At 41.0% G+C, this 15,626-nt stretch overlaps 1 protein-coding gene across 2 annotated transcripts in view; it reads left to right on the forward strand.

Moving 5' to 3' along the window:
• TTN (titin) overlaps nucleotides 1–15,626 on the forward strand; it is a 275,748-nt gene that overhangs the window by 37,651 nt on the left and 222,471 nt on the right. Inside the window, exons 33-44 of one of the 2 annotated variants that reach the window (XM_069577076.1) lie at nucleotides 1,350–1,610; nucleotides 2,362–2,625; nucleotides 2,718–2,978; nucleotides 3,107–3,367; nucleotides 3,705–3,965; nucleotides 4,471–4,612; nucleotides 4,699–4,864; nucleotides 5,968–6,199; nucleotides 7,651–7,935; nucleotides 8,171–8,296; nucleotides 13,056–13,244; nucleotides 14,580–14,954. In XM_069577076.1, coding sequence (XP_069433177.1) covers nucleotides 1,350–1,610; nucleotides 2,362–2,625; nucleotides 2,718–2,978; nucleotides 3,107–3,367; nucleotides 3,705–3,965; nucleotides 4,471–4,612; nucleotides 4,699–4,864; nucleotides 5,968–6,199; nucleotides 7,651–7,935; nucleotides 8,171–8,296; nucleotides 13,056–13,244; nucleotides 14,580–14,954 — 2,823 coding nt within the window. The remainder of the gene's footprint in view (nucleotides 1–1,349; nucleotides 1,611–2,361; nucleotides 2,626–2,717; nucleotides 2,979–3,106; nucleotides 3,368–3,704; nucleotides 3,966–4,470; nucleotides 4,613–4,698; nucleotides 4,865–5,967; nucleotides 6,200–7,650; nucleotides 7,936–8,170; nucleotides 8,297–13,055; nucleotides 13,245–14,579; nucleotides 14,955–15,626) is intronic. The other variant, XM_069577077.1, reaches the window with a different exon arrangement.

The following is a 15,626-nucleotide window of genomic DNA, read 5'->3' on the forward strand; positions in this document are numbered from 1 at the left end:
TCTAAACCAACTGTCAAGAAAAAACTAGAAGTCATCATTAATTTGGTGCATTACAGTTTATGTTTTGAGAAGTTGGAATATGACATTGAGATTAAATTATACAGTTCATGGCGTCTGGTATGTAAGCAAGTCAAATGGGAATAGTGTGTCTTCTTTGGTATAACCAATACAGTATACTAACACATATATATGGAATTTAGGAAGATGGCAATGATGACCCTGTAAGCAAGACAGGGAAAGAGACACAGATGTGTATAATGGACTTTTGGACTCAGAGGGAGAGGGAGAGGGTGGGATGATTTGGGAGAATGACATTCTAACATGTATACTATCATGTGAATTGAATCGCCAGTCTATGTCTGACGCAGGATGCAGCATGCTTGGGGCTGGTGCATGGGGATGACCCAGAAAGATGTTCTGGGGAGGGAGGTGGGAGGGGGGTTCATGTTTGGGAATGCATGTAAGAATTAAAGATTTTAAAATTTAAAAAATAAAAAACTAAAAATTAAAAAAAAAAATTTTTTTGGTTTATACTTTATCACATCATGATTTCCTCAGAGATTTGACCATGAAAACTTCTGAAACAAAATTTCAGATTCTGTACTTTGATACATTTAATATAAATTACATGTTTTAAAATGTGTGAAAACAAGAAAACACTCTGAGCCTATATGTGATCTTACCCAACATTTTTAAAGTAACTGCCACAGGCCAGATGCTGCTAGGGACTCAGGATACAGAAATGAATAAGGCATGATATTTCTTTTGAGGAATTCACAATTCAGAGAGGGACAGATACATTAGCAACTAACTTGCTGAAGGAGTAATTATTTCTGCCAGTAGCTGACGGCATTGGAGACAATGGAGCTTCATGGAAGAGATGACAGTGACTTTCAGTATATGGGTGTTCCCAATCTGCTAGTCATTATTGATGACTATAATTTTGTTGAGCAGATTTTTTTTTCCAGTCAAATATTAGGCATATTTTAAGGAAATCGTCCTTAAGAGACTAAACAGAATGCTTTTGAAGAATAAACTGGGTCACAGGCCATCCATGAAGTGTGCTTCACACTGGGGCTCTCAGAATTCTGTACAAGTTAACAGTTGCTTTTCCATTTGCAAACCCTTCCTGATCGTAGTAGTTTCCCTGGGTACATACCTAGACTACATACATACTTAGAATGAGAGGTTTCTATGATATCTTCTCAGTGTGGGTAAAAATAATTTTATTAGAAATTTTAATGATGTGCAAAATTATGTTTTAAAACTTGTTATTTAATTGTGCAAAGAACTCTTTATTGTTAAAATATTTTTTAAAGACTCTCACTTATATTTCTCTTGTTCCGAAGGGGGCGCCATCTCTAAGCCACTCACAGATCAGACTGTAGCTGAGTCCCAGGAAGCTGTGTTTGAGTGTGAAGTTGCCAACCCAGATTCTGAAGGCGAATGGTTGAAGGATGGCAAACACCTACCGCTGAGTAAAACCATCAGAAGTGAATCTGATGGCCGCAAAAGGAGACTTATCATTGCTGCCACCAAACTAGATGACATTGGAGAATACACCTACAAGGTGGCCACTTCCAAAACATCTGCCAAACTCAAAGTTGAAGGTCAGTGATATAACAACAGAGTGATCCATTTCAAATCATATTGTATTTTTGACAGTTATCCTAGAAGTCAAACAGTTTAATGATTTTGGGTGCCATAAATCCTCATTTCATAAAATTGTTATAGACTCTTGAACTTTCTGAGCCAAATACCACAGGTGCAAAATTGCTTCTGAGTTTATGTGAAGAAGCCATGTCTTAGGTTCCAACTCTATGAAACAGCAAATTCGATGCTCTTATTCTCTAGTCTTCTTTCATCCTTCTCCAATCCGTTGATTAAGTTACTGGTATACAGCTAAGTGAAGTTGCTCAGTCGTGTCCTACTTTTTGTGACCCCATGGACTGTAGCCTGCCAGGCTTCTCTGTGCATGGGATTTTCCAAGCAGGAATACTGGAGTGGGTTACCATTTCCTTATTCAGGGGACATTCCTGACCCAGGGATTGAACTCAGGTTTCCCACACTGCAGGCAGACTCTTTACCATCAAGCCACCAGGAAGCCCAGTATACAGCTAAACAAACTTCATCTCATTCAAGTATAGCAAAATCATTGTACAATGTACTTTTCAAACTGGGTCCTAGGTTTTCTGAAGTAATCACAAAGTGTCTTTTAAAAACTCTAGAGATGCTGCTTCACTACAAAAATTGTTGATAACCATTTATTTGCAAGATGGTCAGGTAACAGTCTTATTCAGGAATTCTCTTACTTGATGGTATCATCTTTATTTCCTAAACCAATCATAAATTTGTCCTCAGCTGTCAAAATTAAGAAGACTCTGAAGAACCTCACGGTGACAGAGACACAGGATGCTGTTTTCACAGTAGAGCTCACACACCCTAACGTAAAAGGTGTCCAGTGGATCAGAAACGGGGTTGTGCTGGAGTCCAATGACAAGTACACTATCTCAGTCAAAGGAACAGTTTACTCTCTGAGAATTAAAAACTGTGCCGTGGTGGACGAATCTGTTTATGGCTTCAAGCTTGGAAAGCTGGGAGCCAGCGCCAGACTGCACGTTGAGAGTAAGTTGACTTAGAAGCACTTTACAAGTCGCCACCTCATGGTTACCATGAAGTGAAGGGTATCACTAAATGGCTTCATCTTTCCCCATCAGCCGTCAAGATCATTAAGAAGCCAAAGGACGTGACTGCCTTGGAAAATGCCACCGTTTCCTTTGAAGTTAGCGTTTCCCATGACACAGTGCCAGTAAAATGGTTCCACAAGAATGTGGAGATTAAGCCGAGTGACAAACACAGGCTGGTCTCAGAAAGGAAGGTCCACAAACTGATGTTGCAGCATATTTCCCCCTCAGATGCTGGGGAATACACAGCTGTGGTGGGGCAACTGGAATGCAAAGCAAAACTATTCGTGGAAAGTAAGTATGAAACAGCCCTGGCGGCATTGCTAGGTGGTCTTATTTGTTTGCTTCATCTTAAAAAAAATATATATATATATATATATGTATGTATATATAAACCAGAGTGCTCTCTGATTTTTCCCAAGCATTGCATATTACAAAAACCATGAAAAACATCGAGGTGCCCGAGACCAAAACTGCCTCCTTTGAGTGTGAGGTCTCCCACTTCAATGTACCTTCCATGTGGCTGAAGAATGGCGTGGAGATTGAGATGAGTGAAAAGTTCAAGATTGTGGTGCAGGGAAAGCTCCACCAGCTAGTCATCATGAACACCAGCACGGAGGACTCAGCAGAATACACGTTTGTCTGTGGCAATGACCAAGTCAGCGCCACCCTCAAAGTGACCCGTAAGTAAATACATATGTATATAGAATACCCAGTAGACCCATCGCCCCATAGCCTACACGTTTTCTTCCTCATCTGCTGTGTTCACACTGAGTTAGGTATCTGGATAAAAGTTTTGATTAGAATAGCATTCAAAGACTGTCTATAAAGATGCTCCAGTGTCTATCGCTTGCTTTTTCTGTTCCCCTGTCACTTGGCATAATCCTGTAGAGCAGTACCTCTCTGAACTGTGACCACTTAAACAGATATATTCAAGACATTCCAAGGTTTTGCTCTGTGCCTGTTATATAACATACTGACACGAAATCTCCTTGGGTATATTTGCTTTCCCTTTTGCAGCAATCATGATCACGTCCATGCTGAAGGACATCAATGCTGAAGAAAAAGACACCATTACCTTTGAGGTGACAGTGAACTATGAAGGCATCTCTTACAAATGGTTAAAGAATGGTGTGGAAATCAAATCAACTGACAGGTGCCAGATGAGAACCAAAAAGCTCACCCACTCACTGAACATCAGGAATGTCCACTTTGGGGATGCCGCTGAGTACACCTTTGTGGCTGGAAAAGCTACCTCAACAGCCACTCTTTATGTGGAAGGTATGGTTTCATAAATGTCATATCCATAAAAAGAAATGTCAAACACACTACATAAAATGTTAGTGCCTCAGCTAATGAATAAATAAAGTATATCTATGCAATGAAATATTACTTAGTAATAATAAGGACGTACTGATAAGTATTACAACATGGATGAACCTTAACCTTACACCAAGGGAAAGAAGCTAGTTATAAAGAACCACATATTATATGAATCCAGTTACAGGAAAAGTTCAGAATGTGCAAATCAATAGAGACATAGATTTGTGCCTAAGTCTCTAGGAAGAACAGTGCATAGGGTCTGGAAGGTTATGGCTAAGGGATAAGTGGTTTCCTTTGGGGGTAATGAGAATGCCTTGAAATTGATTATGGTGATGGCTATACAATTCTAAATATACTGAAAGCCCTTGACGTTGTATGCTTTCAGTGAGTGAACTGTATAGTATGTAATCATATCTTGGCAAAGCTGTTAGAAAGGTTAATTCTTTTACATGCTCTTCTCCAGCTCGTCATATAGAATTTAGGAAACACATTAAGGACATTAAGGTTCTCGAGAAGAAGCGAGCCATGTTTGAATGTGAAGTTTCTGAACCTGACATCGCCGTGCAGTGGATGAAAGATGGCCAGGAGCTGCCTCTAGTGGACAGGTCCGTTGGTGTGTTTTGCCACCCCAGTGACTCCCAGTTTCTTTGAATCATCATACGTTAAAGCCCGATTTCCATTTCCTCCACAGAATAAAGATACAGAAGGAGAAGTACGTCCACCGCCTGCTGATCCCATCCACGCGGATGTCCGACGCCGGGAAGTACACAGTGGTGGCTGGGGGCAACATGTCCAGTGCCAACCTCTTTGTCGAGGGCAGAGATGTTCGCATCCGAAGCATCAAAAGGGAGGTTCAGGTAATTGTCCACGTGCTGAGTTTTTAGAGGTATCATCAATAGCACCTAATCTATCATTTTGTCAAACTTTTTGACTTTAAAATTTTCCAACCACTGTCTTCTAAAAAAAAAAAATGAAATCAGCTTATCCCTACTGGCTTAACGCTTTTATACTGATATCAACTTAGTCACAGTTTCCTCTCACTTAGGGGATAAGTGTGTCCTTCACAGCTGTCCAAATACTTTAATGAAAGCAGCTGCAGAATCTTCACTGTCTAATAAGTGGCCACTTGCCAAGCAGCACCACCTCGAAAAGAACTGAAATTTAAATTGTGGTGTTTGCACAGCAACTGGAATTTAGGGACTTCGGAACAAGGTGGCTTTTTCTAGAAGCCTTCTACTGTGGGAAAGGCAGCTGTTTAGGGACTTGGCTGGGAACACACCCTCTGAGCAAAGCTGGATTCCTAGCAGGCATGCTGAGAAAACACCTTCGCTCTCAACTGCATGTGTAGAGCTTGTCCTCAGGGGTGCCAGTCTTCCGACATGGTATAATGTGGGTAATATGTGAAGAGAAGCAGTACTTGAGTTCACATTTATGATACTGCTCATCCATTAAGAGCCAGGCATCACAGGCCTTAGTCCATAGTGAAAAAGCCTTCAGTGAAGACTCAGATGACCTAGATATGTCCATCCTCATCTGCTGTCCCATTCTGAGCCTTTATTTCCTCACTTGAAAAAATGAGGATAATAGTTCCTGCCTAAGTCACAAGATTATTGTTTACATCATATGAAATCAAATTGAGTAGTAACTTAAAAGGGCTTTGTCAGTGATAATAGCCCTCGGATGTGAAGTGTCATCATTTCTGTTATGATAAACTAGGAAGCGAACATTTAAGGATGAAATCATTGTCTCTGTGAAGGCATAAGCACACTTCTCTGCAAAAGTGTGGGCTCCATTTGTCCAAGGACAGGGAGGGAAAATTGAGAGGGTGCTGTAACAAGTCAGCTTCCTATACCATCATGTGCGGGCTTGGCATGCTCTTCAAATGAGCTGCTTTAGAAACAGGTTAAAACCACAAGGAAACCAGGGCTTCAGTGTTCTTTCTCTGTTGCTCCATCCAAAGGTTATTGAGAAACAGCGTGCTGTTGTTGAGTTTGAGGTCAATGAAGATGACGTTGATGCCCACTGGTATAAAGATGGCATCGAAATCAATTTCGAAGTTCAGGAACGGCACCAGTATGTGGTGGAGAGAAGAATCCACCGGATGTTTATCTCTGAGACCAGGCACAGTGATGCCGGGGAATACACCTTCGTAGCAGGAAGGAACAGGAGTTCTGTTACTCTCTATGTCAATGGTAGGTAGAGATGTTAATATGTCTGTTCATCCATCTGTAGTGATCACCCTACTTCAATTTACTAAACTTCTGGTAGTTCCTGGGCAATTTCTCAAGAATCCATGGTGCTCATATGCTTGGAGCTACATGTATTTTCATGTTATGCCTTTGGGAAAGGGATGGCAGCTTTAAAAAGGACTGAAATGTCATTTCTAGAAAGCACCTAATGGCTAGATTCTTGTTCGGTCAGTCAACACTGTCAAACCTGCTCTGCATGTCAGTTATTCTAGACCCCGAGTGGGTCTCTCGGTAGAGCAATCAGTGTTCTGGTTCTCTGCCCTTGGCCCTAACTACTTGAGCACTTGTAGCACTACCAAGCAGTGGGGCATTTCCACCTCTAGTAGGGCATGCTGGGGAGAATCTAGAGAGCCACAGGGGAGTTCCAGGGGCTCTGACTTTAGAGGGGAATTTCACATGCTGCCAAATCAGAGGAGCACCATTAAACCACCGACTTTTCTTAGGAGGAAACTTTGAGCTGAATGAGGAGGGTCTAGTTCTGAGGCTAGCCTCCATACACAGAGAAAAGTTCCTCTGTTCCTGTCCTGACCATGAGTCCTATCTGTCTGAACAAATACTCCTGAGACAGTTGAAGGAACACTAAGAGAAATCTCAAGTTTCATAAAAATGAACCATACTGCCAACATTCCCTCAGGCCCTGGAGGACCAAACAGTCATGATTCGGTTATTACTATTTCTGTATTAGTGGTAGAGAATCTGGGCGCAGGGTAATAAAGGTCTTCCCACATGACTGTGTCAGAAACCAGCCTCACAGAAGTCATTTCTTGGCTCATGAGCCTCTCAGTTTCCCGCAGTCATCATGACACCAAGCATATGTTCTGATTAGCCCAACAGGAAAACTGATTTTTAAAAAAATTACCTATTGCCTTTAGATCTAAAATGACATTCATTCACTCATAAAGACTGCACTTCATTGGCATCAATATCTTAAAAAGTGACTATGACACGTACACAAATACTTGCGAAACAGACCTGAATGGGATAAGCTAGCTCACCACGGGATTTGCCCAATGACTGTTAAAAATAGGTAGCATGTGGAAGTGTTCCAGTATTCTTTAGGGGACTGTCCCCTGCTCCTCCCCCTCAATGCAGACCCCAGCCAGGAAAGGCAGGGTGATATTATGTTGAGAAACTCAGCACTTGAAGCACCTACCTACCTATCCCTCAAATATCAAAAGTATTTTTGTAAAGCTATTCCCTGTACTTTTGGACAGAATTCCTTTTTTTTTTTTTCCTTCTTTGCATGAAGAATATTCTAAGATTCTGAGACAATTAAAGATACCACAATTCCAAACTTCTGTTTCAGGGTACATAACCATGTGGCAGTGAACTAATGTGGATTTTCCAGTGCTTTCCCATGTTTTCATGGGCTATCTGTCTGCTTTTCTCCCCAGCCCCAGAGCCACCCCAGATTCTGCAGGAACTCCAGCCTATAACCGTGCAGTCTGGCAAGCCTGCCCGCTTCTGTGCTGTGATATCCGGCAGACCGCAGCCCAAAATTTCCTGGTATAAGGAAGAGCAGCTGCTTTCCACTGGTTTCAAGTGCAAATTCCTTCACGATGGGCAAGAATATACACTTTTGCTCATTGAAGCCTTCCCAGAGGATGCGGCCGTCTACACCTGTGAGGCCAGGAATGACTACGGAGTTGCCACCACCTCAGCGTCACTCTCTGTGGAAGGTAGAAATGCCTTGCTACTTCTCAGCTTAAACTGAAACCTACGAAACTCATTTTTGCATTCTCCCAGTAAATTTTTAAAAATATAGCTTCGGGGTCCTAAAAGTAGATTGCTATACAACTTAGAAACTTTGAGAGGGCTCCATGGCCAGATAAATTAAGAGAAATTGGCATGCTTCATTCCGGGAGGTTTGTAGGGTGACTTAGTCCTGACGAGTCTTGTGGTCTCTTTCTTTAGTTCCGGAAGTTGTGTCTCCTGATCAGGAAATGCCAGTTTATCCTCCTGCTATCGTCAGCCCACTTCAGGATGCTGTCACTTCTGAGGGACGGCCAGCCCACTTTCAATGCAGAGTTTCTGGAACAGGTAGGTTTACCAGGAAGGGCAGAGCTGCTAATATTTAAAAAGAATGATGTAAGTGAAAAAAAGGTTTTCTCACCCCTTCCTCCCTTACCAACAGTTCTCATTCATAATTTGAAGTTTTATGGGCATCTTGCAGAACATTTACTTGAACTATTGAATTAAGAATTAGATCAGTGTTTTCCACTACTATTTTTAGGACTATACACCTGACAATAGTGAAGATGATAAATTGCATGCTATGTGTTTAAAAGAAAAATTCAGTGTTCTTCAGTGTTTTGAACTTACAAAAATGTCATATTTTCTTTATGGTTGTAGTTAGACTTTTGTTATCTCTTGAAAAAAATACAACAAAACCTACAATCATTATTAAATAATTATAATAGCATCTACATGTGTTTTAAAAGAAGAGTCTATCTATGTGTAAGACGTTCAATCTCTGGACAGTGCTTGTGGGAAAAGGCACATCCATTTAGACGGCAGCGTCTGGTACTGGACAAAAGTGGGGGCCTGATGATCGGAGAGGTTGAATTTGAATCTTAGCTCCACTGTGTGACCTTCGGCAAAGACATGATTCCTCTGGTTCTCTTTCCCTCATGAATAAAGTGAGGATAATATTGCCGTCATAAAATCTACATTTCATGAGAGCAGGGATTCTTAATATCGAAGACCTGGTGCCTGAAAAGCAGTAGCTACTAGAAGGAAAGCTCTGTGAAAGCAAGGGCAGATCCTTGTCCTAGAATAGCTCTGGATGTTAGTCGATGCTCAGTAATTGTTGACTGGACAACAGCGTGCTTGTTAAATGGCTGATATCCACTGCTTCAGATCACTCATCATGATTGTGTTAGATAACCCACATTAGCACATAGCACAGTGCCCATCCAAAAGTAATGCCTCAGTCTGTTAGCTGTTATGAGTTTTTAATTGCTGCATGTTTCCCAAAGACCATCAGTCCCTCCCATTCCCCCAGGAGTCTGACCTCAGTAGAGTAAGACAGAATGTTTGGAGCCATTTTTACCCAATGATGATTTTAGACTGACAGGGTAAGCCAACTTTATCCCAGATGAAAATCCTTCTCTCATTTCCTTGCTCTTATATGCCACCACAAAGGGAAATTCTCCCAGCGTGGGCATCTCATAGAACTCCTAGTAAGTTTGTTCTGTTTATGGTGCTTCGCCCGTTAGTTTATGACCCAGTCTCTACCTTGCCAGAAGCCATTTTCCTGAGCAAGTTAGTGTTTCTACCATGCTTCTATCACCTAGTGATTTCTTCCTCTGATTTGGAGACGCTGATCTAGAAACCAAATAGACCCATTTGATTTTATGAGCATGGTTAAAGAATACAAAGTATATAAAGCACGTATAGGCATGACGTGGCTGACAAGTAGCTGGTACTTAATATATTAATTTTATTACAACCGCTGGAAGGAATTATAGAAACATAAAAATCTGGTAATGGGGGACCAACATAGAAAAATACTATAGACTGTATTACTTCAGAGCATAGTGTTTGAGAAACCCTAAATATTAAGAAATGAGAATTGAGTGGGTAATACCTTACTAACACAAGAAAGAAAAAATAATTTTAATTTTAAATTCACCAAAGTCACACTAAATAATTTGTCTATTTTTTGAATTTTTAGAGGACTATTTTGATTATAGGTAAATATGGATTATCTAAAGTAGTAGTCTTAGACATGTTTATATAGTGCTTTTTTAGGTAAGTCATTTTATAGTTTGCCTTTAGGATGTTGTAAAAATACAGTCTAATCTTTACCAGACCTCAATTGGGATAGCAAAAGAAAAATATCTTTTCTATATGGGCAATGTCTTTAAATGTTTGAACGGACTTTATAAATTCATGTGATCATTAACTCTCTCTGTGTGGTAATATTTAGATATACAGCATCCTGTCATAAATGTATTTTCTATGTGACAAAAATTAAATTCATTAAAAAAATGCCTTTTTAAAATAAAAGCTTACTGAATCACGTTGTTTTGTGCCACTCGGACTGAAAATATTTACACAGCTTGCCTTAAGAAAGTAAATGCAGCTCTACTTTCTACAAACTTGGCGGGGTGGGGGGAGGGGGGGGAAGGTAGGCAGAAGCCCCAGTCTCATGTTACGGGAAATCAATACTTAGCAAAGCACAGAATGTGGTCTGAGGAATCTGGTGGTGCTTTTGAGTGAAAATGTTGTCTACTGAAGGTCTCTGGTGCCACCTACTGGTAGCAGAAAAATTTGGAAAAGTAGAATTTTAAAACGTAATAAATCTAGCTTTTTGCTACTGTTCATTCTGTAATGAGTCAGTATCATGTGGAGGCTTACGGTGTGGCAACTAGCTAAGTGAAATGATAAATACTTAGTTAGGCAGTGAGGAATGCCCATCGCTCATTTAAGCATCTCTTTTGTTTTATTCCACCAATATTTGTGTCCTGCTGTTGAGACATCATGCTAGGTTCTAGGGCTGCCGCACCTGGCCCTGGCTTCCTGGAGCTCAGTGTGTAGGTGAGGCGATGCACGGCCAGATTCCAAGGTTGTGAGTGCTGTAACAGCCCACCTACTCAGTGCTGTCTGGGGGACAGCTGGGGAAAGATGCATGGATGGCGCACTGAAGAATTAATAGGCTTATTGAGCACAGTGGTGCTTCAGACAGAAAACGGCATTTGCAGAGTCATAAAGGTTTGCCAGAACATTTTATGCTGGCAACAAGTGGTTTAAATACGGTCTTGTCATGAGGGAGCTGGGAGGCTAGAAAAGAAGGCAAGGGTCAGATGCCAATAAAGTATTGGTATTCTATGGTTAGTTAGGACTCCCGTTTCCTTTGAAGAATCACTGAGAGATTTTTTAAACCCCTCAGTAACATGATCAGGTTTGCATTTTAGAAGAAACACTGATAACGAAAGGAGGAATGGACAGTTGTGGGAGATGAGACTGGAGGGGAGGAACCAGCGGGGAGGCTGGTATCCTTTCATTTCATAAGGCTTGGCTTGGAAAGTGTTGCCAATGAGGGGAGTCAGAAGAAAGAAGCGGGTACATTGTGCAAGAGTTCAGGAGGTAGAATGGATGAGACCCAGGGACCAAATACAGCGGTGTAGCGGGGGTTGTACTCTGTAGGAGCAGAAACAGCAGTGTAGTGGGGGTTGTACTCTGTAGGAGCAGAGGTTGTGGGGCAGCCTCACAGGAGCCGGAAGCCAGTGGCTGACACAGGTAGTGGAAGTCCAGCAAGAAGCACCAAGTCCACCAGCAAGACAAATCTCGCCCTTTAGCTCATTTCTTACAGGCAGCCCATGCCTGTCCTGCTTCATTCAGTTCACCAAAGGAAGAAGCTGTCAGGAAGTAATAAGCCTTCTTGTGAAGACTAATGCTCTCTACCCTTCCGTTTCTGTTGAGGACTAAACAAACAATCCAGCGTTTGTAGGATGACTTTTACGTCCTGTGTGATAATATTACTTTTGTATCCTGTGACTCTGTTTTTTTTTGGCAAGTTGTTGAAGGCATTGCTGACCCCTTGTGAGGTTAGCTATTCTTGCCTTAATGACTGACTGCACCTATTGTTTATAAAGCCCTTTCCTCTGTGTGTCATGGAATTCACACAGCAGTTTTATAGCCTATGGATTATTATGCTTCTTATTTTACAAATGAGAAGACTTATTCAAAGAGATTAGCTTACATGTCTAAGGTCACATGGCTGATAAATTGTATTGTCAGGATTCCATTTCCTATCTTACCTTGCTACCTAAGGAAGTGGAAAGATTTGTTTCTTTAAAAGGGGCACTTGTTTATAAACAACTACCATAGTGGGAAGTGGGGGAACCATCATCAACTAGTAGTTAGGTAAAAATGCAAGCAAACACTAAATGATTGGACTGTTGGACGATCCCCATGGATCTTATTGAGATAAAGAAGTAACATAATGACCTCATTGCAGAAAGAAGATGCTTTTGATTTTGGCTTTTAAAACAAGTAACTGAATTTGAATCTACATTTGACTTACAGGGTTATTGCTTTAATGAAAGGATACTAATTTTAAAAGTACACATCACCTTAAACTATAACAGCATATACTATTTTATCCTTGGTTGGGTTTTTATTTTCTATCATTTTAAGATGGTTCAAATCCTTGTGTGGAAATAGCTAGTTATATTATTATTTATTATTACTGCTACTTTGAAAAAAAAGCCAAATTTATCTAAGATGCCCAAATTTCATGAATCTTTCTTTCAGTTTTAAAAATTATTTTCTGATGTGCTGAGAGCTTCCAATGCTTGCCCATTGGTAACAAAATAGTAGAGGTTTTTCTCTTCAGCCTTCAGTGGTATCTCTTTAGACCTTATGGAGTGTTGATGGATCTTTCTCCCTAAGCAGATTTTCCTTATTTCCTGTCTCAGTAGGCAACCACAGTCTCGGTCACCTTGAGAGGTCACTATTTCTCAGGACAGGCTTTCTCTCAAAGTCACCGAATGTGTAAAAATCTCATCTTTGCTTCCATCGTGCAACATGCAAATGATGACAAAGAATATAACTAAAATTGTAAACTTTCAAACATTCTAACCCATGTATAAGCTGGATTTCTCTAAAATCATGTTTCCTTCTTAAAAATGATAAGAAATCATTAAGATCAGATGTGGAATGCCCAAAAGAAAATATCATATTATTTAGATAAATATAACATTAGCCAGCTATATAGTCCATTTTGTGTTTGCAGGTAAATAAAAATACCCACTTTGGGTAATTTAAAGATCTTTTTCATTTTGTATTACAGATCTAAAAGTGTCTTGGTACAGCAAAGACAAGAAAATCAAGCCATCTCGGTTCTTTAAAATGACTCAGTTTGAAGACACTTACCAATTGGAAATTGCTGAAGCTTTTCCAGAAGATGAAGGAATTTATACTTTTGTTGCCAGCAATGCTGTAGGTCAAGTGTCAAGCACAGCCACTCTGAGACTGGAAGGTATGGCAAAACAGTTTTAAGAGCCACATTTAAACATAGACCTCATCTTACAACGTGGGTAACAATCACTAAGGATTTCGTGTAAATCATCGTTGGTCCTCCTTTTCTCTTAATGCAACTAATTATTTCCATGTTACATGCAATGTTCTCGCTTTTCAGTTACCCCCTATCATTATGAATCACAGAGCTTATCATTTTTTATTTTGCCCTGCTTTGTCTCCATAGTATTTTGTAATGTATTGCTCTCATTACCAGCTTTCATGCTTCCTGAGCAGCGTGTATCAGAATGGGGAGCAACATATGCTAAAGAATTAGGTAGATTTGTTTTTTCATCTGGTTAGCATGAAAATTTTTTAAAAGAATTTTTCCAGTGTAAGAATGTTCCTATTCCACCATGGTATTGATGAAATTCTGATTTCCCAGAAGCTACTGTGGATGATTTCAGGTCTGTACATCAGCTGGATCTGTCTTGCCAGCATTCAAAGAATGCTTGAGGATTGAGAGGCTCAGTTGTGAGATGGTTTAACATTCTTCTGTTACTTGGAGCTCTTTAAATTGCATTCAGAAACACTTCCTCAGTATCAGGGCAAGGGAGGGCGCTTTGATTCAAAATGAGATAGTATTTTTATACAGTCAGACTATTTTTCCTGAGCAATTTAGTCTCTAATATTTTTAAAATGTATTTGTTTTAGGCTGCACTGGGTCTTAGCTGTGGCTCTCTGGATCTTTGTTGAGGCACGAGGGCTTCTCTCTAGTTGTGGCGGTTCAGCCCTGTGGTTGTGACATGTGGCCTTAGTTGCCCCACAGCATGTGGGACCTTAATTCCCCGACCAGGGATTAAAGCCAGGTTCCCTGCACTGGAAGGCGGACTCCTAACCACTGGACCACCAGGAGAGTCCTTAGTCTCTGTAATAGTTAACATATACAAATACATGAAGAGTTAGGGCAGCTCTCATTTTTTTCCTTAATTTTAAAAACTTCATTTTGATAGCCAGAGGTTTTCTTAGTAATCAGTGTAATGTGGTTTACCAAAAAATAAAAGCTGGTCTTACAACCAGAAGGGGAAAAAATAATGGAAAACAAGAATATCTAACCTGAATTGCACACTCTGCTGCTGCCTTCATGAGCAATGTATGACACCCCTTAGACTATTTATGCCCCAGCGTGTCTGGAGAATGGAAGGGAACTTGTGTGATTTTGAATCAATAGTGGCATATGTTGACAAGGCATCAAGATTGGATTGGATTCTAGTCCCCACTGAAATTTGCGCCCTAATGAGTTCTGGTTTCAATGCAGGGTACGCAAGACATTAAAGGCTGGCATGCTTCTTTTCAGGATTTAGCACACTTGAAGAAGTTACATCCAACTCTCAATGGCATATCTCTTCATCAGTTTCATTTAAGAAGGAGCCCCTTGGCCAAAAGCCCATCTTCATCCAGCCTCTGTCCAGCCTCAGGGTGCACAGCGGGGAGACAGTCAGATTTCATGCCAGGGTTTCTGGCATTCCCAAGCCAGAAATCCAGTGGTTTCATAACCAACAATCAATTCTGCCAACAAAAGATGTAGTTTTCTACTTTGAGGAGTCCACAGGCTTGGCTTTAATGCTTATAGTTGATGCTTACTCAGAGCATGCCGGGCAATACTGTTGCAAAGCAGCCAATTGCGCTGGGGAAGCCACTTGTGCAGCTACACTCACAGTGACTCCAAAAGGTAAAGGAAGCCCAGCTTGCTTCAAAGACTTTGCCCTGCTGCACCCCTGCTCCTCCCACTGTTACTAATGAGAGTCTCTGCTGTGTGTCTCAGTGCCTATGGTGGCTGGTCCATCATTTACTAACAGTTCCCCCTAAGTCCTTAGCTATGGTTTAACCAGTATACTTGAAATCTCACTGAAGTATGTGTTCAGGGCATTACACTAGTTATTTTTTGGGAAGATCCCCTGGAGGATGGCATGGCAACCCACTCCAGTATTCTTGCCTGGAGAATCCCATGGACTGAGGGGCCTGGTGGGCTGCAGTGCACAGGGTCACACAGAGTTGGACACGACTGAAGCTGTTTAGCATGCAGGCATCAACTTTGCCTGACATTTTTACTTTTCTAAGCAACATCTTATCATTGCATCATTAATGATCTATTTGCTACCTGTTGTTGATAAAGTATATGGGGGAGGGAGGACAAATGATATCCCAAATAGAGTCAAGAAGAAAGAGTGGTTCTATCACTCTGGGAAGCTGCAATGGCAACCGAAGGAAGGAAGCAGATACTTCACGGCATCCGCATGAGCCTCCATCATCCATTCATCACTGCGTCACTGGGAATGAACTCTCTTTTGTGTAATCCTGACACCCTGGAGCACACTGCATCTGGCAGCCTGCTTCTGAGCGA

This window comes from Ovis canadensis, chromosome 2 (assembly GCF_042477335.2).
Source record: "Ovis canadensis isolate MfBH-ARS-UI-01 breed Bighorn chromosome 2, ARS-UI_OviCan_v2, whole genome shotgun sequence".
In the NCBI taxonomy this organism is placed as follows: Eukaryota; Metazoa; Chordata; class Mammalia; order Artiodactyla; family Bovidae; genus Ovis; species Ovis canadensis.